This window comes from Antrostomus carolinensis, unplaced genomic scaffold (assembly GCF_000700745.2).
Source record: "Antrostomus carolinensis isolate BGI_N321 unplaced genomic scaffold, ASM70074v2 scaffold23352, whole genome shotgun sequence".
NCBI lineage: Eukaryota > Metazoa > Chordata > Aves > Caprimulgiformes > Caprimulgidae > Antrostomus > Antrostomus carolinensis.
Genome location: NW_010300472.1, coordinates 30,425 through 54,332, shown reverse-complemented (window position 1 = coordinate 54,332; position 23,908 = coordinate 30,425). Strand labels below are relative to the sequence as shown.

General features: G+C 44.5%; 1 protein-coding gene across 2 annotated transcripts in view; it reads left to right on the top strand.

The window, feature by feature from the left end:
- Positions 1-23,908, top strand: part of RNF220 (ring finger protein 220) — a 48,673-nt gene that overhangs the window by 6,035 nt on the left and 18,730 nt on the right. For both annotated transcript variants that reach the window (XM_010163156.1, XM_010163155.1), the window contains exons 3-6: positions 11,304-11,400; positions 12,412-12,498; positions 14,219-14,274; positions 15,797-15,875. In XM_010163156.1, the coding sequence (XP_010161458.1) occupies positions 11,304-11,400; positions 12,412-12,498; positions 14,219-14,274; positions 15,797-15,875 (319 nt within the window). The remainder of the gene's footprint in view (positions 1-11,303; positions 11,401-12,411; positions 12,499-14,218; positions 14,275-15,796; positions 15,876-23,908) is intronic.

Genomic DNA, 23,908 nt, shown 5'->3' with positions numbered 1-23,908 from the left:
GGATGGGGCGGTTGGGGAGCTCGGGTGGGGGGACGGGATGTCAGTTTATCGATCGCACCTCAGTCAGGAGAGCTGCAGGCGCAGTGCTCTGAGCACGAGCGGCAGCGTGCTTAATGTGATTGAAAGGCAGTTAAAATGGCGGTGACCTTTTCAGGGGGAATTAGATTGCCTGCCAAGAGTGGTTAGAGGGAGTGATAACGCCAGCTTGAGGAAGCTGTCCAGTCTGCTTCAAAGGGAGGGAGACAGAGACAGGGAAAGCAAGCTAGCAGCAAGTACCGTTTAAAGCAGGAACCACACGGTCTGATAGAACAGAGATTGCTGTCCTCTTTAGATATGAAAGAATTGAAGAATTGTAGCTAAGTTCTCTCCACCCGCCCTGTCCTCCTCTTCTCCCCTCCAGCTCCCCCACCAAAAAGCCTTCCTCCAGGCACAGTAGCAAGCTAGTTACCCCTGCTCTTCTGGGTTTCTTTTCCTTCAGCAGATCAGTTGCATCAAAAATAACACAGAAGAAAGACTTTGAAAATGTTAAAATGGGTAAGCAGGGCATTTTCAGGGAAGGATACTTTCTAAGAAAGATCAACATGACAAGGATCTGTCTGATAGATTGTGATACTCTTGAAGAAGGAGAAACACACAGGGATTACTTAACTTTGAAGCTTCTCTTTATTTCTCCATGCTGCCCTCCTCCCAAGCTAGCAAAGGGCTTGTATCCGTTCATTAATGTCTTATCAAGGGAGAAGAACAGCACGACTCAGCGTATGCATAGAGGGACTCGGTAAAACCTTATAAGCTGTAACAAACTGCAGTTATCCCTGGGTGCCCATTTGCATTGTATCTCATGTCGTGTACAATTAGGGCAGCTGCCTGGAAAGTGGGACTATATTAAAATGTCTAAAAGTTTCCAGCAGACAGCTGCAGTCCCACCGTCAGCTTTCTGTCTCTGCAGAATCAAGATGTGCTTTGGTTTGAGCAGCAAATGCTGTAGGTCAGCCTTTGTCCAGCATGGGTTAGTTGTCTCAAGAAAGAGCATTGAAGCAATAGCTATATGCTCTTCCAATTTGTTCTCTTTCTAAATACGTGCAACTTTAGAAGCATGCTCTCAAGTGTGAGATGTTGTCCTCAAAAATCTAAGTAGATGCTTTTCAGTTCTCTCCAGCAGGTGTTTGTGAACACAGGGACTTTGCTTGTGTCTGGTAACTGCCTGGTAGAAAGCTCCAAATAGAGGAGGAAAACTCAGTTGTGTTTCTCAGTGCAATTTCATGAACATCAAACTCTACAACAAAACTCCACAGAATCTGTGATTGACACATATGTGGAAACTGAAGCATAGAGAAGCATCTTCTCTAATGTTGTAAAGATAGTAGCAAAGCTGGAGACAGAGCTTAAATGTCTTGCTCTAGAATCTTACCTAGCAGCCAGCTGTGCCCTCTTTTTCAGATAAAATATAATGAGGCATGCAGGGAAGCTTCAGGAGGCAAGGAGACTTTCCAGGAGGTTCGGGCTGCATTTAAGATCATACTAGTAAGAGGATATAAAGTGATCTGCTCAAATTCTTTTTACTGAACAGTAAAAGTGTGACTTCTCCTAAGAGACTATGTGGGAAATAGAAGATGTTGCTGGCATATTTAGGCCTTTTGAAGAATGGTGTAGTAACTCGAATCATCTTCCCTATTTCTGTGTGGATGAGTCAGAATTCATTCATTTCACCCTGGCAGGCTAAAGCAAACTTCAACTTGGATGCAAGAGCAGTCTGTGGTAAGAGTATAGGGAATCTTTGCCATAATGAAATTCTTAATCTTCTTCCCACTTAGCAAGAGCTGAGTTCACTGCCTTTCTCTGTCACTTTTCCAGTGTCAGCATCCCTTGTTGCTTAGTCTCTAAAGTGAACATCTGAGCATCCTCTCAGCATCTCGGTGTTGGTATTTTAGCCTTCCTGTATTTGGTTTGCTACCTTCTGCTGGTCACTTCTGCCTGCTGTAAGCTTCTAAAATGGGTGAGATGTATAAATTTCATGTTTCTCAAGTGCTTATTCTATGCCTTATCCCTGCTTTAGAGGGCTGCTGAGTCCCAGGGCACTCGTATGCCTTACCTCAGCCCTTGTGTAAAATGGTGGTAAATCCTGGTAATCCCTCTGTCGCTGAAGGACGGTACTTTGTACTAGTCTGAGGGAGCAGGCCAGCTACTCCTTAATGTTTGCACCTCTCTCCTTTGAGAGCAAGTACTTGTCCATAAGGTAATACTTGACTTAAAAATGCTAACAGATATGTTTACATAGTGCTATATGCAATAATCAGATGGGCTGTACCTGACTATTTCTCCATAGTTTGTGTCCACATATAGAATTTGAGAGATTCTGTGAATCATAAATGTAATGTCTCTTGGATATTGTACTGTCTATTAATATCAGAAGCTGACTTTAGTGAGCAGGAAAAACAGATGAGAATAGTATGTGATTTAAAAATTTTTAAAAATCAGAATTCCTACTTTATATACAAAAGTCATCACGACACACCATGTAATTGATACTCGATATCACATACGTTAAAAGTTAATATAATGCTTCAAGGAACAGCATTTTATTCATTTGGGACCACAGAGTAATCAGTGGGACTCGGCAAAGTAAAAATCACTTTAACTGAAAAAAAAAATAAAAAATGGTGCTTATCACTGTTAAAAGTCCTGATTGTTGATAGTTCATTGTCGTTAACTTGAACGCATACGAAAATGTAAGAACCTAATTTTTATGCTCAAACTGCCAGAACACATTAGCTGAAAAGAGCACAATCAACTAAACCTTGCTGTTTGATTTACGTAATGCTGACAGCCGCTCTAACCAGGAAAATATTTTCTGTGGAAAGAAAGGGAATTCTCTCCATTTGATAGTATTATGTATCATACTTGGAGGAGGAAAATGTCTGTCACCCAGCAACAGAGGAAGGAGGAAAAAAATTAATTAAAAAGAAAACAGAAAATGCTGTTGTAACACCATGAAAATTGTCAGGGGGAGTAAGGGAGCAGGTAGAGCACCTGAAACTACTCAATTTTTTTAAATTGACTGGGTTTCAAGTTGACAGCATCCCTTTAAACTTCAATTTTCCTAGATCTCAGACATGTAGCATAAGATTTTCCAGTCCCATCTGCTGCACTTGCTTAGCTGCTCTCTGCAATCCATTTTTCTAGTGGTCTGTCTGCTCTGGTTTTCAAAGTCCCAGTCTTTAAGACAGTCTGTCCTTTTTTTTGTTTGGTTTTGTTTTGGTTTGGTTTTTTCCCCCCCTCCCTCCCCCCCCAAGTGTCTGCAGTTTTGCTAGAACTGCAACCTACTTCTTGGATGCTCAGGTCAAACTTCAGCCTTGAGAACCCAATAGCTGATTGACGTGATTTTAATAGCATTTTAGAATACAGTTGTTAAGTCAGGGGCAGTGAGATTTTTCTAAAGGAAAAGGGAGCACGGGTCTCAATGGCTCTGAACAGCTCCTGTCTCCGCGTGTCGTCTCCTACACTCGGCGGTGAAACGCATTATCGAGTAGTGTCCGGAAAGTGGCTAACTGCGTTTGACACACGCCAACTCCCTGCCTTCACACTGGATAATTGCATTGTCAACTGTTCAGCAAAGTGGCAGGTGACACTGCAGCCGGATTGATTGTCCTAGTATGGAGGCTCCCAAGACTGTCAGCCACCCAATCGATAGAGTTTACACAAGACACCATGACTGCATCTGTAACTAATTTCAGTTTGAACTTCGCAAGATGTGGCTGTCCCCGTTTCCTGGCCTCTCTTCTTCTTTGCTTGCATCTTTTGCCTGGACAAGGAAGTTGCTTTCCCACTGAAAGCCTGGCTTTATTTCTTATTTTTGGAGCTGTAAGTGAAGAAATCAATGGTGTGTTTTGCGGTTTCAGAGTTGAGGGCATTACAGCACATGGCTAACTAGCAGCTCCAGTTTTGCAATCAATAGGCTGATCAATTGATTAAATTAGCACTGATTTTTCTTTCTTCTTTCCAGCCTAGAAAAGAATTAGTTTGAGGGAAGAACATATGGGTTTGGCCTGTGAAATTTAGCCCTTGGTTTTTCTAGTCCTTGGCTGCCTTTCTCCCATGAATACAATCTCTGTGCTCATCATTATTTAAAGCAAACTGCATCGAGCCCCACTGCTGGCAGCAGCCCGCTGTAAGCCAGGGTGTCACTTTCAGCTGTTCACCAGCCTTGCTGCTTCATGCTTGGCTGCCTTAGAAAAGTCATCCTCCAAGCTCTGCTGTGCTGCTTTATTATTGGCAAAGTTGCGACATTCCTGTGATCCCTGTCAGTGGTGCTTATTGATCCAGTGATGTGAATCTGCTTAGTGATTCAAGATTACTTTAACTCTCCCTCTTCCTTTTTTGTTTGTTTCCACCCTCTCCCCAGGGGAGCAAAAGCTTTCAGATCCACCTTTCCCTGACTGTGGAAAAAGAGCCGTAGCTGCAAATACTCTGGCTGTTGCTGCTGCTTTTGTACTTCAGCTCTGGGTTTTGAAGGTAGATGTGAGACTGTTCTTGCCTTAGTGCATCACACTGGCTGGAGACTCTAGAAGGCAGCCATGCCTGAATGGCCACACCACATCAGACCTCTGCTCCAAGCCTATTTTCTCCTCTGCAGCCATGATCTGCACCTGATAAGTTACGGAGAGGCATAAAAGAAATCTCTGGAATACTCCTTGGTGCTGCGAGGCGTGGGGAAGCCTCTTCCCCGAGCCTTGCAGCAGCTGGCTCTTATCCTGTACAGCAGAGCTTGCCTGCCCTTTGTTCAGCACGCTGCTGCAAAATGATGTTAATGGTCATAAAATTATATGGCCCCTTTCTTTAAAGGCAGCTGTTCCTCTGATCTGTTAGCAAAGATCACTGTAAGCATCCGAGATGCTGGTGAGCAGTCAGGTCTCTGGCAGCCCATTTGTGCCTCTGTGGGAGCTAATAGACGGCATCAGATGGATGCATCTGCCGTTTCAGGTGTGCGCTGTAACGACACAGTTGGGTGTCAGTTTTCCAGGTAAATCACTGTTTTGCTTGAAATGGATCTGGCTCCAGAGAAATGAAGCCCTTGTACTGTAAGCAGCTTTTCATGGCCTCTGAATGTAATTTTTCCTGCAACAGGCTAGGAAAGTCACTAGAACAACTATGCTATCCCTGTTTGTTCAAGGAAAAGGTGGAGGAACAATTTGACTGTCCAAAAATATGGCTGGGGAAGTGTTACAGATCTGCAAAATGACTGCTGTTCAGCTTGTCCTCATCTCTGCCTTCCTCTCATTTTCGAGAATATCTAATGGCTTTCTCTTTCTTCCCAAATGCCTTTTAAAATAAAACAGCATCCGTGCCACTTTGTCCTCTTAGTACCAGTTTGGGACACTTCAGCAGCTGATGAAATAAACCCAGTTCAGAGCCATTCTTGGGAAGTGTGTGTGAGGCCTGGCCGTGTGTCTGCATAAACTACTTTTATTGCCTTCATTGTTTTTACTCTCCAAGAAGCCAACGAGTGTCATTTCGTTAAGAAAATACAGTGAACGTGCTGGAAAGGGAGGTTGTGCAGACTGGGGTTACTGCAAGGAGTGTAATTAGCAAAGGCTACAGTTCTGGAGATTTATGGGAGGCTTTTTTTCTTCATTCCTGAACACCTGTAAATTACCTGCAAGCAGAATACATGCCTCTTCCCGGCCAAAACAGGCCCCAGTAGAGCTGGATGCCACTGAAATTAATTTGAATTTAGACCCACTTGTAGAACTCATGTAAAGTTCTGGGTTTCTAGAATATTTCCTATGTAGATTTGACACCATCCCCCTTCCTTGGGGACCAAACAGGAGAAACAGTAGTTATACAGATGAGCATCTTAGTTTTCTTCCCCAGTCTTGTTTGGAGTGGTAACTAGATGTATACAGAACAGCTGCCCCCAAAACCTGACTTACCTGCCCAGAGAGGAATTGAGGAGCAGAGGTGGGGTACAGTAGGTCTGTGCTTTCCTACCTGTGCTGATGAAATTTGGCTGTGGTCATTTGGGTCTGCACTGCTCTGGTTCTTTTACCTTTCTTCTTCCCAAGTCTGCCCGTCTCCATGTGAGCTTGTGCCTGCGCAGAAGCCAGCAGTGCTGCCAACACCTGAAGCAGCATATGTTGTCCCTTTGACCATCTGCCACTGAATGTGATAGAGAAAAGGAGGGCTTTGAATGTGAGGCCCTTTTATCTGTTCTGTGAATCTGCTTGTATATCATGTTAATGACTCTCAGTCTTAGCTTGAATCACCCTTCACTTCAGAGATGTTGAGATGACCGGTCATCAGAGGATTGCACAAAGGAAGTGAGATTTGAGGAGCAGTGCAGAGGTCAGAGAGGATACTTAGGCATAGAGGGTGGTTTAGGAGAAAGAAAAGTGCTATGACAACTTACAGAAAGGGGAAGAAAAGGATTTCTGATTACATTTATCTCCAGCCATTATAAATAGGCAAATGGAAGAAAGTGGGAAATGTTTTCCAGTTTCCTTCAAACTCAGCTTATTCCTGTAGCCTACCAGTACCTGCAGCATGGCAGAGATGAAGGGGAATGCTGGGGTTTTTTCTGCTTTTCAGACCTCTGAGTCAGTATTTCAGAAACGCTGTTGCTTGTGTAGAGTACAGAATTTTCAGAAACTACCTGGAATTGGTGCTCAGGCAGACTGCTCAGAGGCCAGCCCAAGCAAAGCTGTGTACACAGTGCTGGAGGGTGGCGGGCGCTCTAGGTAAGTGATCTTGATAGGTACATTCTGATTGATGGGGGAGTTTGTCTCCCAAACTGTCACAGGGTTTATAGAGGTGCCACTCAATACCAGTGCTGGAATTGCTTGTCAGAGCACCTGGCTACAAGAGCAATGGGGATTGGAGACAGAGCTGTAACTTTGTTTTTCCTCTGCTTAATGGCCCCAGCGTCTGACCTGCCTGCTCACTCCTGTTTGTCTGGACCGTAAGGAGGCAGCTGGGATTAAGACTGTCAGAGGATTGTGCTGCTTTAGCATCGGGAGGCTAATTGTATCGGGACTGGCAGCGTGGTTGCATCCCACCAAGTGCATGACAAGAGCAAAAAATCCTTCAACAAGGAAGGGCAAAGTTATAGGAGAATCTGTGTTTTGGCTTGTTCTTTTTTCATCTGAAAGCAGTATTTTCAAATTCACATGTGGAACTACATTCCTCAGGCCTTAGGTGACTCTCCTTGTAAGAGTTACAGCTGCGTCTGTGGATAACAGATCGTGTCTCTTGTGAATTCCTAGGTCAAACTCACAACTTAACATTCAGTTGTTGGATTTCACTTTATTAACATGTTGGGACAAAGTTCTGGTCCCAAGCACTAACCTCTGGATAGCAGCACTGGCTTTAGAGGTCCGTTCTAGGCAGTGTTGCTGATGGCCATGAATTACTGCATGACCTTCAGAAGCCAAGCCTCGCTGGAGGAACCCTTCCTCTTTCCCAGGGCACGCTATTGAATTGCAAATCCACCAAGTGTAGTGGTAGGGGGTCTTCTGGAAGCTCCTTTTCTCCTCTAGTAGGTCCAAAACAATGCTGTTGCAAAGGCCATTTTATTCTGCTCAACACCCTCTGCGTTCAGTTTCACATTTTTCTTGCTCCTGGATGGCAGCGTACGCTGCTGGCGAGAGCAGGAAGTTGTGAGCCCTCTACACTTGGGCTGAGTTAGTGAAGCAGGTGTGATACTGTCAGACCTTCCTTGCATTTAGTGGTCCTCTTAATCCATTTATAACGGCACTTGTCCAGAAATCTGGTTTGAATGAGCCTGAGATGAATGAATAATGTCAAGCAGTTCAGACGTCAAATATTTGAACAGCTGCGTGGGTGTTTTCATTGGCTTTGTGCAGGGAAGCAACCCCAGGAAGTTGGACAAGGAGGGTCAGGTCGAAATTGTGGCACCAAACCCCAGCCCACTGGAACTGGCCTCAAAATCCATCCCTGCCACAGATGAAAGGGCATTAGGATGCTGGTGTCAGGGATGGATTTGCTCTTTGCTCTGCAGGTGATGCTGGACTGAGCTTTGCATCCTGTTCTTTGGTGTTCTCTTGCATGCAGTGGCAGTACTGGGATTTATGGACCTTTTGATTCACATGAGAAACATATTTTGTGGATTTTGTTTTTCCCTTTTTTTTTAAAGCAGCCTCTGAAGTCTTAAAACTGATAGCACAGTTTATATTCTGAGTCTTTTATGGGTACATGGAGGTTACTTTGTTTAGCGTACAGTTGTTGGTTTTTTGGTGGTTTTTTTAACCATGTTGCAATGGATTGTACTTGGTCATGTTAAAAAAAAAAAAAATCCATATTTGGTGAAAATCTGAGAGTTGGATCATCTTATTGCAGCTTCCTTTGGGCCCTGGCCTGGGAGTCCTAGTTTGAGCAGAAAAGAACATCTGCCTTTCTCTTTCCCCTCATCTTAACTTAAGAGCTTTTCTGCTGTGCCCTCCTCTCTGACTGAAATAGTGTATCAGATCATCCCAGTGTGTATCTGTCATAATAGCACATGCTGCTCAAACTCTTCCCCCATACCCTCCCTGCATAGGCAGGGGTAGCACTCTGTTGGGAATGCAGTGGTTTCTGTCATAGAGCTAGATTCAGCAAAAGGTCTGTGGAGTATTTTTCTTACAGACTTAAAAGGGATTTTCTTAAGTACAAAGGTTTTAAGAGCAAGGACACCAGGATTCTGAAGTCAGGGTGCCTTAATATTTGTAAATTGTATCACAGTAAGCAGATCTTCTTTTCTTAAGCTCTAACCGTAAACCACTAGTTGGCTTGAGTCACTTAGAAACAAAATTGATGGAAAGGAGCATTTTTGCTGTGTGCTTGGCATCCTTGCTGAGAGAGGGACACAGGAGACAGTCCCACTTAAGTTCACTCTTTTGGACACTTTTGCCCCCTCCAAGGCACATGCTCCAAGTATTGATTATCTGGCTAGCGTTCAGATCACCTCTGGGACTGGCCAAGTCACAGTTCCAGCTTTGCATGATTTGTGTTTCCCACAGCTGCAAGAAAAATGAAGACCAGTGTGTCCAAAGTTTATGGCCTTTGAGAAGTGATGGGCTAAAGTAATGCCAGGTGCAGGGGTGGTGTTACTGCAGGTTAAATGCCATGCCTATAAATTACCACCCCCATTGCCCACTGTGACTTCTAAGGCAGCTTTGAAAGACTATCCAGCTCCTTTGACAGGTCTCTCTTACTCCTCTAAATCTTCTCCCAAACATTGTGATGAACTGAAGGAGTCAAGATTTACTAGAGGAGCTGTTGCAGCAAGAGAAGGCAGCTCGTGACGTGTGTTGGCTGGCAGCGTGCAGACAGTACGTGAAACACTTGATAAGGGTCTGCTGGCAGAAGGCTGCTGCCCCAGTGATGCTGCAGAGCTGACCTGCGAGCGTGGCTCCTGCAGTACCTGGTGCAGACGGTGGATGCTGCATTGTCAATGCTAGTTTTGTTACCCCTGCTGAAAATTAAGGCTGGCAATTACTTTGAAGTAAAAGGTAGTTTATGCTTCTATGGAAAGGTTAGTCTTAAAATCATTATGCTATGGTTATCATCATTAAGGACCTTCTTTATATTCAGGGAAGAGAAATATCAAATCCATATAAACAAATTTTATTGAGGACTTAATAAATCAGTGAGAGCATCCGTTCCTAGAGAGCGACAGTAAAGAACTGTGCTTGCGTGGTGTCCTTGGAAATCAGACCTTTGCCTTGCCCTGCTCTCTGCACAGATGCAGACTGTTAGAAATACAGCTCACTTCTGGGCTGGGAAAGTGCAAGTTCGCTGCTGACAGCAAAAGCTTGTGTGAGTGTCCTGGTGAGAGCCCAGTGGAATGAACAGATTCGGACATCTGTAGCACTAAAGGGGCTACCATAACACTTGAGAATGTCCTAATTCTTCAGACATGGACCTTATTTTCAGTGCTTGCACATTAATTTTAACCTGCCTATGTGCTTAGAATCACATTCACAGTACAGAGATGTGCCGCTCTTGGGGCATTTATGCAAAGCCAAGGCCACCTCTATCTCACTCTTCCAGTGTTTGCCAGTGGGAGGTGCTCCCTGGTCTGGCCACAGACTGAGGTTACCAGACATCTGGACGTGCCAGGTCCTTCAGACTCCAGCAGGTACCCTCTTTCTGTGAGGCAGGTGCACAGGTCTGCTGTTTGGACAGGGGGACGCTGAGTGCTGGGAGCAGACAGAATGAGACAGTTTCTATCTGTGTAACTTATGTCTCCAAACAGCTTATATCTCTTGCAGATTTTAATGCAAATAAGGATCTTGCACCTCCCTGGGATTCAGGAGAGCTTTGCTTAATTTCCAATCTCGTGGGAGAGAGCACGTCCAGTGTTAGATCACACAAAGAAAAAATATGTCTTCCTCAGTTTCCATTAATAAACCAGCAGCAGCAGTGTGATTCTGTGTGATTCTGTGAAATACCATGTGAATGTCTTTCTAAGTGCCTGCATACACAGTCAATTAAAAGAAGCCTGGTTACAATCAGCAGTAACACATTCAACAAAATGCTTGAGAACAAGAATAATTATATATATATTGTTAGTGTCACTTGTTACACAGTTCAGTCTTGGGTGTAACTGTTTACTCTCACTTCCTGCTCAAATTGGAACTGGGCTCCTGCCTGATCCACCCTTGTTGGAAGTGCAGGACTCTTGTTGGCTTGCACTGGAATTTGCTCACGTAAGAAATGCTTGTAAGGGGCTGTTGAGGACTTTGGAGTCTGATCTTTTCCTAGAAAGAGGTTTGCTTTTCTTACGCATTTTATATGGTAAAAATCTGAGTCATAATGAAATGCATTTAAAAATATATATATATATTTCTAATTGTATTTTAGCCTCTGCCTGCCCTCTGCACCTGAAGTAAGGACTAATTCAGAATGTCCATGTGGTCTTCTCCTGCCTACTAGTAGTGCCGTTTTTGTTTTAACCAATTCTATGAAAAATCAGTCTTATCTATTTTACTTCATTTTTTTCTGCCTTTGAGAGAGACACTTCCAGTGCCTTCAACTTTCAAATAACTCATGTGGAGAACTTGTGTTCAAGAACATTTCATTTTCAGTGTCAAGGGGCTTTTTAAAGCATATAACTCAGCATTCATTCCTGTGAGTGTTTTCTGTGCAGTCTTCAGAATATTGTCCTTGTGCCATCTTTAGAGGTGGTACCATTTGTGAGCCTGTTAAGAATACAGGGCAGCCTGCAAACGTGCTGTCTCATCATCCTCGGGACATCTCCTTCACTTCATCTCCCATTCAAATACTCATCCACATGTTTTATTTTCTTCCAGGTTCTGGGTTTATCATGTGCAGCGGCAAAGAGAATCCAGACAGCGACGCTGACCTGGATGTGGATGGGGACGACACACTTGAATACGGGAAACCACAGTATCGTTTTTGAAAGGCTCTTATTGAGAGGGAACCTGGAATTGCATCTTCAGCTAGCTTTCAGACTGCACTGCCCTGGGTGGTAGTGGATAATCTGTGTCCAGGCCTACTGGAAATGGCACTGCCTTCTCCAGTTGCCATTTTAACTAGGAGGGATTCCCAGTTGCTGCCTTTGAGATCTTTCTGTTGATGCAGCACTACTTCCAAGCCGGTTGGTGAAGACTGTAGGAGACGTTGCAGGAGATCACAGTTAGTGTTTCTTTATTCTGTCTCATAAGCAATCTGTTGTCTCCATCCAGGTTTCTTCCATATGGATAGCTTTTCCTATTTCATAGGTAGGAATTGAGTTTATTTCTTGTTTTCAGGGCTTTTGTGCAGTAAACATTTTAAGCACTATTCACCTGCCACTCTGAGAGACTGAATATTTTATCCTTTCCTTAGACAGTTTGTGGACAGAACTATCATTAGAGGTGGTTTTTGAGAACTTCTCCATCTGGGAGCCAGTTTCTTTGGACACAGCTCTAGGAGAGCTGTGGTCAGACTTCTGCCTTGCAGCAGTTGTACAGCCACCAGGGAGGAATTCCTTCAGGGGTATTAGGCAGACATTGACTTAGCTGTGATGAAAGGAAATGCATAGCTATAGAATTAGGTTTTATTGAAATCTGTAGCAGCCTTTTAAGACTGAAGCCCCAACCCTTAGATGGTAAAAGATCTCTGTACCTCAAACAGAAATAGTGGAACTGTGCAAGTTAGGCTTGTGGAGATTGAGGAATTCCTTTTGCCCTCCTAAGAGGCTTTGGCATCATGTTGCTGTCAAAAGACTTTTCTGTTTCTTTCCACCTAAAACAGGATTTAAGAGCAAGCTCCTCCATGGATGCCAGCCCCACTTCTTTTGAGGTGTTCCTAGTTGGAATGAATTTGTTCTGTATCCCAGATAGTGTCCCAACTCTCATCAAAAGCCTTTTCACTGTCTGCAGCAAGGCTGTACCTTCCTTAACCCCTTGTGCTCAGGTACACAGAGGCAGACGTTATCCCTTGCACTGGGGAAGAGCCAGGTGAAGCCAAAGAGAGGGAGGCGCTCCGAGGTGCTGTTTTAAAGTAAGTACTGTGTCTTTCTAATTTATTTTCATTGCCTCTTGTGGAATCTCAATTTGTGGAAAATACCCATTCACTTGAGCACAAGGATCACAAGAGAGAGTTATAAAGAAGCATAGTGTGATGAGTAGGTCCCCGTTTCTACCTGAGCAACCTCATAAAGCCACCCTGCACACTTTCCCTCCCTTAACCACCCCACTGCCCATCCAGTGTTGTCTTCTCCCTGAATAGTGCTGGACAGAAGGTGAATTCAGCCACAGAGAAACTGTGCTGTACTGAGGCCTTATGTATCATCTTGCTTCACGATGAAATGTGGCCTCTTAGTAGTAGTATAACATGATACCATCCAAATCTTGTTTAGCACATTAGGACTCTGGCACCCAGGGTATGATTTCATTGCATCCCATTATGTGTTGCAAAGTACACAAGCTAATCCTTCTGCCTTCAGCTCCGAGGTTGGCACAGGATGTGTGCTTTGCCCACGTACTTATGAGGAGAATGTAGGCAGCCAGCTTTCAGGGTAGTTGGGGAAGCATTTCAGGCAAATAAAGTGAGTCTTAACAGGGAGGTAGGATTGCTTTCTGAGCCCTCTGCCCTGAATAAAACAGGGCTTAAATTACCCCTCTGTCTCTTTCACCGAGTGATCCTGTGAGGTCAAGGTTGAAGTGATTGATAGAGCAGTGAAATGAAGTTTTCTTACTGCTTAGCCTGTCACAAACACTAGTTCAAAATTAGGTTCCACTCCACAGAAAAGTGGCATTTGCCACACTGGATCCAAACCATTGATCCATTCAATACTTTGCTAACCACGTGAGTCCATAGGCAGGGCCTCAAAGATGCTGAAGCTCCTTCACAGCCAGGAAAGAGGTACTGTAGCGGGAGGATATTGGGGTATCTCTTATCAGTGGCTGTGGACGTTTAGTGCTTGCTGAGACAACTGAGGACCTGAAACCAGGAGACCCAGTTCTTTTGTGTGGCTTGCACCTAACATGTTGTTTTGCTGTTTGGGCAAGGTCCTGCACATCTCCTGGACTTGTTTGCCCATCTCTGAAACAGGAGGAATGATGTTGCTTGTAAAAGCACTTTGAAATTCTGTCAAGTTTCTCTAGAAAGGCAGTAGGGTAGTTGATGCCCTGAAGCATGAGCCTACGTTACCTTTTGAGTGCAACTGTCTTAGCTCATAGAGCTAAAATGTTATACAGTCACAGGTGTGCAGCCTGCTCAGAAGATTCCTTTCTCTTACAGTCTCAGTTACTGGCTTGCAAGAGAATGGACAGGGTTAGGAGTTGTCTGTACTTCAATGCTGCTGTTCTTCACATGGGAAGATGGAAAAGATGTGGCTTGTGAAGGTGTAAAGTTATTCTTAAACAGAGAAGGTATTGCAACACAGAGGATTTATGTTCACGAATAAGGTTTTCATCTTTGAAATTGTGTATTCAGAAATGAGCCTTAGGTCACAGGTGCTATTTGAATCCCAAGCCTTCAGTCAGCATCACAACCCCCATGTGATTCAGCAGAGTTCGAAGCCAGAAGCACAGGCTGGGAGAACACTAGTGGAAATGTGGACTAGCACAAAAACACCTCCTGCAGCAGGCCAACCGCTCACATTTTGAAGCCTAGACTGATAGATATAAGTATTGAGTGGTGGGTGGAAAGGGTCGCTTTTCCTGAGCAGCAAAATTTTTCATATTCAACCTTCAGCATCTGCCCTTTTCTCTTTTAGTGGTGGCACACCCAGTACTCGAATAACACCGGAGTTTTCTAAATGGGCCAGCGATGGTGAGTGTTGAACTTGTAAATTGCTAATTTGTATGCTACAGGAGGGCAGATAGATATTCCATATCTTCTGATTGCCAGTAATTAGACAAATGGTAGTTACAAATGCTCTTGCACAGTACCAGCAGATCTCTATGCACATACAGTCACACTATCATTTTGAAACTTTACAGGACAATTAACTGTAGTCAGTGGCAGCCAGGGGAGTTCCCAAAAATGCAGCCTTAACTGGTATGGTGATTAGAGATAGGGGTTGGATTAGATTGGGTAGGTCTTGTCCTTGCTGGCCTCTGTATGGCAAGAAAAGCCTGCACCTTTAGAGTGAAAACTTTAGGATCTGTCCTACTTCATGACCTGTAGTTGAGACTCCAGAGCAAATGAGTGAATGTGAAATTGTACCTTTGCACGTATTATTTGAAAGCGCATAGCATTAGGGGGCGGGGGGTGTTAGACCCACTCAATTGCTGGGGTTTTTTATTTAATGCTAGCAACTCTGGAAGTGTAAGCAGCAACCTAGTGGAAATATGAGAATAATAAAACCTGGCACTTTCCAGCTGTAGATGCCACATCCATTTCCAGAGCTGGGCAGTGCTGCTTCAGCTCCCTTAGGAATGGAACTGAAGCTCAGCGACCTGAAGAGACTTGTCCCAATGATTTTGTTCCCTATTCCATTAACTGTAGTGCTTTAGGCATTTGCTTCCCAGTCATGAAAGTACCTACAAGATATAAGTGCTTGACAGTGGGAGAGGGGGTGGGTAGAACCAGTTTTGCCAAGGGCATGATGATTAAATGGAGAACATAGGATATCCATTGCAGGCATTTTCTTCTGTGGCATAGGCAATCATATTTATTTTCTGTGATGCAGGAGCATTTGCTTGTAGGTGTGTTTACCTTCAGTAACTACAGCCACAGAGGTGGTGAGGAAGCAGCCCTGATGGCACTTCCTGAGAGCTGTTTTCTTCATAACTTTTACCTGAAGCCACGGTGCTGAACTGACAGCCCAGGGACTGGCCCTAGGACAGTTCACCTGGCTCATCTCTGGTATCTCACATCCCCTCCAGTGCTGGGAGGAGCCATGGGACTGCTGGTAGAGGAGAGCTTTGAGCAGACTGTTCTATCATACTAGTTACTTGGCATATATTTTTCTTCTTGTCTGAGTGGTCTAAGAAAAAGGGAGAAGCTGAGGGTAGCATCTGAACTGGGTGGATTTGCTCCAGATCCACCTTTCTAGAAGCACAATTAGGTGTGGCAGCTACTTTAAACCTCTCTGAATTAAATACTGGCTTGAACAACAGGAACATCTGCAAGGGTAGTATCTTCAGCCCCAAATTGTCGAAGCATGCTGTACAGAGAGGGCCTCCCTGCCAGACAGGCACACGTAACATTGGTCTCTCTTCTCTTTCCGAGAATTGACATGAAAATGACTCATCAGGGTCCTCTGCTTCAGAAACTGTAACTCACTCAGACGATTTCATTGCAATGATCAAATGTTCTCTTACTAATTTGTCTGTTCTTCCCTCGACAGAAATGCCCTCAACGAGTAATGGTGAAAGCAGTAAACAGGAGACCATGCAGAAGACCTGTAAGAACAGTGACATTGAAAAGTGAGTGTAAAGTGGATCACTTTTGTTTCTCTTGTTTTAGGAACTGTAGTGTCCTGCCTGGCATTCCCAGAAGCAGTGCTAGTCTGAGGGTAGGCATGTTTGGAGCTTTTACCATTGAGAGGGGAAGTTTTGCTCTAACATGAAGCCTGGGCTTGGACCTAATGGTGTCCTGACTTGCCACTGCTGTGTCCTCAGAGAGTGTGTGGGGAGTTCTTCTACAGATACCTGTGTGGGCAGTTACCCAGTGACAAGGAATTGAGAGCAGCTTCCAAATGGTTTTTCCACTTATTTTAAAATATGTAAATAGGTATATCTGTACTTTCCACCATATTCTATGTATGATGGGTTTTCAAATATGTTGTGGTGCATGATAGCCTAGACTAGAGCTGGGATTCGGCCAGGAGGTGAAGACTCAAACCCACTCTAACCTGACAAAAGCAACTGGCTTGTCAAGCTGTGCCTGGATTTTTTGATTCCTCCTGCAAGATTTCTGCTCTCAGTGTATCCATGTGATCTTGCTTTTACTGGAGAAGTGACCTTATAGTTGCATCTTGTTTTTTGAGAGTAGTCCTTCACATGTGGTCTATTTAATCTTTTCCATAGTACCTGCATCCTCTACCCTCCATCTCCCCAGCACAAGGGGGTTCCCGGCAGCCCCATAACTTGGCAGAAGCCTCATTAAGGGAGAAATTTCTTTCCTTTAAGATCCAGATTTCATCTTTGTATGGTTGCTAACAAAAATGTCTTGGTTCCCGAGTTTTTTACCTGCAGCCCTTCCAGTTGATTCAGAAGCTTGAGTCACAGTGTTTGAATATACAGCAGTGCAGGGGCTCCTGACCACCTCCTTTCCTATCCCCTTCTGCTTGCTGGATGTCCTGCAGCCTAGTCTGGGATAGAAACAGATGGTTTTAGCTGCACTGTGCATTTGAGTAACAGCCTCTCTCCTCAACCTCCTTCCACATGCTGCTAGGGTGACTTCTTGCTCGGGCAGTTTTGACAATCCAAGCTTAAAACTACAGGCCCTTCACTGCTGCCATGGTCTGCATTAATTGGGAGGGTTGGGGTGGCAGGAGTTGAATTGATTAGTGCCTGATATAAAGTGTTACCTCAAGATCGAGTGAGAGACAAAACAGCTTCAGTGAGGTGGGAGCAATGAGGTGACTGTAGCTTTTAAGCAGAGAACATTTATGTTTTGGGGGTGAGGTCCCTTGATAATTTGGGATGGGGAAAAATCTGGTGGTGAAATTAAGCTGACTTTACAGAAGGTTACTTTTAATGTAGTTTGTTCTCCTCCTACCCCTGGTCCTGACTTGAGGAGTTGTCTGGCATATTTTGGGATCTCTGACAGTTCAGACAGCCTGGCGAAGCATATGTTCACAGTCAGGGGTTAACTGGGGTAACTCCCTGCTGCAGAGGAAACTTTAACACTGCTTTACTGTCTTGGCACTTTCCTTTTCACAAAGCTATTTATTGGCATGTCCTAACATTGGCTGTCTGCTGTTCGTTGCTTCTTGGTGAGCAGACTTTGGCCAGGGACCACTGAGTTTGGGAGCTCGTAGGTCAGTGCAGGAGCCGCTTTGTCCTTAGAGTGAGCCAACCGTTGCATGCTGTCTTGGTGGCAAGGACTCATCCCTTCTGCTCTAATCCGTCAGCCTCTGTCTCAGCTGCTGCTTGGCTTCCCTTTGGGCCTCCTGCCTGTCAGCCCAGCAGCCCTCCACCCTCCCAGATCCACTCCTATTGAAAATCTTTAAACTGCAGGAGCTGAAAGGATTTGACATTTTCCAGAACACTTGAGCTCAAGTGATAAAATTGACATAGCTTTAATAATCTGATCAAAGAGGCTTTAGCTAGCACCTTTTGAAGGATCCCAGAATCCTTTCCAAACAGCACTTGTGCTAACGCCACTGTGAAGCAGGGGGAGCGTGTATGTGCGTGTGTGCGTGCACTCATGCACACCTTGCTTTGCAATAGCCTTGCCCCACTGAAGCTTCAGTTCTGCAAAAGGTGCAAAAAGTCAGTAAAAACCCAATAGAAATTACAGGAAAAGCCTTAAGTGTCTTACTGAGTATGTCCAATAATGTTGATTTTTTTTATTATTTTTTTTAAAAGTAGCAGGGAGAGCTTTTTATTTAAGGTGCTTTATTTAACTGAGGTTCAGAAAGCAATATGAAGTTTCAGGTGGAGAATTCCGAGCTGGTTTGTTTGTTGGTTTTGTGGGTGTGCCCCCCCCCCCCTTTCCTTTGAGATTCGTGTGTGATGAATAGTTTCTGTCCTGCCATTTAAGGAGTCTGAATGCTCTGTGTGCTTGTCTGTGTAGAGGGGTTCTGTTAAATTAATTGATAACAGGGATCAGAGCTAGAAGCCTACAGAAAAGGAGGGGGAAGGGTTTCATACTATCTGGCTGCTTCCCACTCCACTGCTGAGCCATGATATATGGCGACCCAGCCCAACAGGCTAAATTGATTCATCTCTAGTTCCTGTTTCTTAATCTGGAGCTAAATTGGTTTCATTTTTCTTGTTTTGGGTGGCACTTACAGGAAGTTTTTGGCAGCATCACTTTACTTCATTGTTTGTAACTTTAATTTTTGCCTTTAAATCTGAGCGTTATTGATTGGCACGTTAAGCCCCGTGTAGCATCTGATTAGCATTTTTAAAAGTGTCCAGAAGCACATGGCTTACCACCTGTGTCAGCTGTGCTCTCCCTTTAGAGCAGCAACTAATAGAGTTAGCAGTGATCCGCATATTGATCCTTCTCTCATAAGAATGACATTCCTTCCCCCTCCCCTCTTCCAAAAATAAGTCTAGGCAAGGAGAGCAGTGTGGTTTTGTTTGGTTGGATTTTTAATCCGTTAATACAGTACAGCAAGGGGTCCTCCTTTTGGCATGCAGCTGAAGAAGCTCTTTACTTGAGCAAGTTAATTTAATCTAAACTTAGTTCTTTGTGGAAGAGTCTCTTGCATGTAGAACAACTAGTTAGGGTTTGGGGTAAGTCTGCATTTGTTGCCCTGCTCCTTGTGCCATACCAGGTCATCAATAGCTTGGGCAGGTCAACCTCATCTGTGTTGTGTTGAACTTCAGATAGCAGCCACAGGTAATGAGGGACGTGGTGCTGGTCCCACCTCTCCTTCCCAGCACTGCGGGGTGTCTCAGCCCTGCTGAGCATTTCTGATCTCACCAACATGAGGTGTCTGGGAGACACCCTGGGGTGCTGAAGGCTCATAGCGAGAGGTAAAGGAGCATTGCACCGGCAGAGTATTACCTGTCTGCTGAAGACTCCAGCCACCAGTGGGGGTGGTGGTCTTCAGCTGATGGACAATGCTCAGCCAGTGTGATGCTCCTTTACCTCGACTCAAGATGCAGCTTTACTTGGAGAGAGCAGCTGGTTCCTAATTGCCCAGGCATCTTCCCCAACTCCTCCACCAACATCATGCTCTCAGCCAAAGCACCATCGTGCACAGAGAGCTGCAAAAAGCACCTTCCCCGTAAAAAGTCTTCCTCCCTCCTCTCTCCTGAGATGCTGCCCACAAGGGTCTGGTGCCATTTTGAAACCGAGGTTCCCCGGGGTTAAAAGCCAGCATCTTAATTCAGAGTGCCAATGTTCAATTTTGCTTTCTGCCACCAGACTAGATTGCAGGCCAGCGAGAGAGTCTGGGTTAGTGGCCCACTGGGTCACCTCCCATTTGTTTTCCTCAATTTTGTGTTGTCATAAATTCATTCCAGCCCGTTGTGGTTGATCAGTTTATCTCCGCCGGGGCAGGGAGCGCTGCGAGCATGATATATGGCACAGAGCATTGTAGCCAGCCTCTCCATGAATCACTCCAGCTGTTTGGTGTCAGCCCCAAAGCAAACAGGACCCGGCCGCTGAGCGTTGACTACGATGAGCTCAGTATGGGAAGAGACATGACGTATGAATGTTTATTTAATAATTCTCTAATATTTCCAGCGGAGTGTGGCTGTGCGTTCTGGGGGGGTGGAAGGGGAGGGGGGGGGAGGTTGAAGAGGGAAACTCTAATCTGTTGGGGTGGGTCATAAATCAGGCAGACAACATCATTAATCAGGGATGGGACAGAAGAGGAAGGAGGTGGGACTGGAGCTGCCGTCCTCGGTGGGAAGGGGGCTGTGCTCTTTTTTTTTTTTTTTTACTTTTTTTTTTTTTCTCTTGTTTCTGATTCTGCTTGGCCCCAGCCGCGCTGCGCGCATAATAGCAAACCCGGACACAAGGCTGTTTAAGTGAGTATGCTATCTCCGCTATAAACCTTGCGATACGAGCCTGCCAAGCATTAAATCCCTTTATAATTATCTTCTTTATATAACACTTCATGCTTATCATGCTTCATTGGATGAAACACTCGTTGGGTTAAAAAGAGGGGTTTAGAGACAAAAAGCAATTGTATTTGTCTTATTTTTCTCATCTCCTCTTTCCTCCCCTTCCCCCCCCACCTCACCTCTTTCCAATCTGGCTGTTCTGAAAGCATCAGGCTCCAGAGGGGCTCTCTCGCAGCAGCACAGGAAGGAGCCTCAGTTAAAATTAAACAAGGTTCAGGTCCGGGTCCTTACGCAGAGAGTCAGGTGTGTGAGAACAGTCAGGGAGGTAGCAGTGTCTGTCCTGGGGACCCTGCTTCTGGGCAGACAGGTCAAGATGGGAGTAGCGTGGGTGTGAAGCCAGAGGATTAGCAGAGGCCTGAAAGGGAAGGAGCCACGCTTAAGCTGGTATGTTGGAGGGAAACAGAAGCTGTTGTGAATTCACACCGGAGGATAAGCGCTCCCCAGCCCTTTTCCATAGTGTTACACTATTAATAGTCTTTGGTGGGAGAAAAGTACATTGTATAGCAAAGACAGAATTAAAAAATTATCTTGAGTCATAAATTAACTAACTCTTTGTGCTCTCCTAAGAGAGAACATGATGCTGCTGGTGGGTCCAGTCCTAGATCAGACTGTGTAAACTCGAGACAGGATCCAGGAAGCTGAAGTGTGGGATTGTCAAAGCCAGGCTGAGAAAGTGCTGCTGGCTGAGTGCTGCTCGTGTCCAGATTTTTATCTTTATTATGTTTTAGTCCTTCCTTTCATTAATTCAGTAGTACATAATGTGTGCTTGTAACATATCCTGGTGTTCAGTGTTGGAAGGCTGCATAGGTAGATGCTCCATTTCTTTATGAAGTGAGACTTCACCTTCTAGGTTGTGGTGGGGGAGAGCAGTCTCTTGGGCTGCATTTCTTTATTCTGCTCCCTCTTTTAACTGTTTGGTAGAAATTGTGTCTACCAATGATGGTCTCAAATGTTATTAACTGCTGCACCAACTTAAAATTTTATCAGTGTCGTGGTTCATCGTAGGCTCACGGTTAACGAAGCTCAGCGAGGCAGGCTGACTGTACGAGCTCGGACCTGGAGGGAAGGTGATATCTCTGTTTAGTACAGCTGTGTCCAGAGCTTTGGTCTAATTCTCATGCCTTGGGGCAGTTTTCTGTAAATTTTGACATCTTCATATAGGGAAGGACTCTTATGTCTATTGAATCTGTGATTTAGAGCTGATTCTGTGATTTAGTGTCTGCAAACCCAAGGTGGCTGCCAGCTTCAGGGGCAGTAGCATCCCTGTCCCATAACTGGTGAAAACACCAGGAGGAGTTTTATTCCTACGTTGAGGGTGCAGTTTAGGCATCTTGCCATTTATGTCTCTCTGCCTGCCCCTTCTTTTCTTTTTTTTTCTTTTCTTTTTTTCTCTTAGTTTCAGAAATGCTGTTAACTTTAATTTGTAGAGTTGCTTCCTGGGAGTGAAAAATCGATGGGGGGCTATCACAGTGTGAAATTCGACTGTCACTATTGAGCTATAGAGTTAGCAAGATGTCTTACAAGGTAAAAAATAAATCGTGGCCCAGCAAGTGCTCAGCTGTGCTATTTCAAAGGGGATATGAGGCTGATGGTCCGTTAGAGGGTACTTCAGTTAGATGGATGATGATTCCCTGTGAAATATTGGAGTTATTCCATAGGTAAGAGAAACTTTAGCTTATAAAACACAAACAGCTGCCTTCTAGCAGACAAATTCTGCCCTTAGATGTGTGAGCAGCTTGTCAGAGAGAGGACTCGTCTCTAAAATTAGCCTGTTGTGTTTAACAATGTCTCTGATGGAGCATTGTAGATCCTGCTGTGTTCCTTCTGAAAATATTTTGAGGATGTGACTGTTTATTCACATCCCTCACCTACGTTGCAAGAATTAAGAGGCAGGGATTGATTTTGGGGGTTGGTTGTTTTTTTTAGGAAATGTTTGTGTGGTGCCCAGATGCTCTCAAGAGAAAAGTAACAATTATTTTTACATAGGCTGCGTTCCCTCTTTGGATGGAAATGTTCCTTTGAAGAGCAGAAAAGGGATCACGTTGCGCCCCATCCGCTGCCAGTTTGCTGTCGCTCTCGTGCATCTGTTGAAGGGCAGCCCTGGCTGCATATGCTGTCTGCAGCCTGGCATTGATAGGGGTCCTGCTTTCTTTGGTGCTTACTGACTGTTGTGGCAGGACTGAGTAAGTGTTTGTGCTGTGCCAGCTGTTCTATGACAACAGCATGATTGTAATTATGGCTCTTGGTAGTTTATGCATCTCTTAAACTATAGTTAGTAAGTATAAATATGAAGTAGTACCCAAAAAAAAAAAGTTTGTGTTGCTTTTCAGCTAAAAACTGTGTCTGGGACAACTGCAGAGTCTGTAATCATTTCTCTTACACTTGCATGCACCGTTGCAATACCACTGAGGGGAGCTTACTGCTGCAAGGAGTTTTAAGCCGCATTAGTTGGAGCTTGGTAAAGATTTCCCAAAGAATTTAATGACAGAAGAATTCATTGTGCTTTCATATCTCCTCTGCCTCTAACACAGAACACAGCACTGCCTTTACATAAACAGTGTAATAGCAAGTAATAAAATTAACAGTTTACTATCCATGTTGATTTTTTGCCTTCACTTCAGTGTTGATGCTTGTCCTAACCTTCCTTGCTCCCCTCCACTGTGGACACTTCATCCTATTTCTCCATTCACTTCTTCTTTCTTCCTTTTTGATGGTTTCTGTCCCCAAAAAGCTGTTGTTTCCCACTCAGATGTATAAGCTTTTCCCTCAGATAGCCAGCTCATGACCTGTCCTTCCTCTGCATTGCTGGTTTCCTCTTCCAGCTCTGGGACCACAGTTGGTTATGCGATACTAATGTGCCGTGGCCTCCTTTAATAGCCTCATGTTTCTTTTTGAAGGCACAATTACCTTAAATGATGCTAATTCTGATCCTTTCTTTCCCTGTAAAGGAAACAGCAACAGTGTAAAAGTTCTAGGGCGGCAGCAGCACTTGTAGGAAGCTGTCTGGAGGATGTATTATTGCGCTGCCTTTGTGTACCTCCAATCAGCAGTCATGAATGGAAGTTCTGGAAAGCATATCACCTCCATGGTAAAGCCCTTAAAAGGCTGCAGATGAATCCAAGTGCTGCAGTAGTAACATAGATATTTCCTGTTTATTTCAGCCGTTTGGATGCAGGCCATGAGAGTAGAAGGTATTTCATTGTGTGCAGAGGCTGGCTGCAAGACCTGGCTGCATATCCAACCTTCTGAACACCTTTCAGCCCTAGGAATTTGCTATTCCTCTTTCACTTCAGGGATATTTTATAATTTTGTGCCCTGATCGTCCAACCAAAGCTACCAATAATCCGAGATCACCTCCAGGCCACAGTAAGATGACAGGTTACAACTGCCATAAGTCTTCCAGTAGAAAAATATACCTGCCTAGCTATATGTGGACCTTGCTCATAATGCAAACATGTTTACTTGTGGATGGAGGCAAGTTTCATCAGGCTGGAACCTCTAAACCATGTGTATCAGCAGGGAGAGGAGCTGCATTTTCCATTTCCACTGCCTGCCTTTTGTAGCCCTGGCTTGGATTAAGATAGAGACCATGATGTACCTTCACAGATCTGTCAGGAATACAATTAGGGTCACCGGGATGAAGGATACATTTGAAAAATCAACTGAGGTGTTAACACATTAGATGTGCAATTATTTCTATTTAGGAA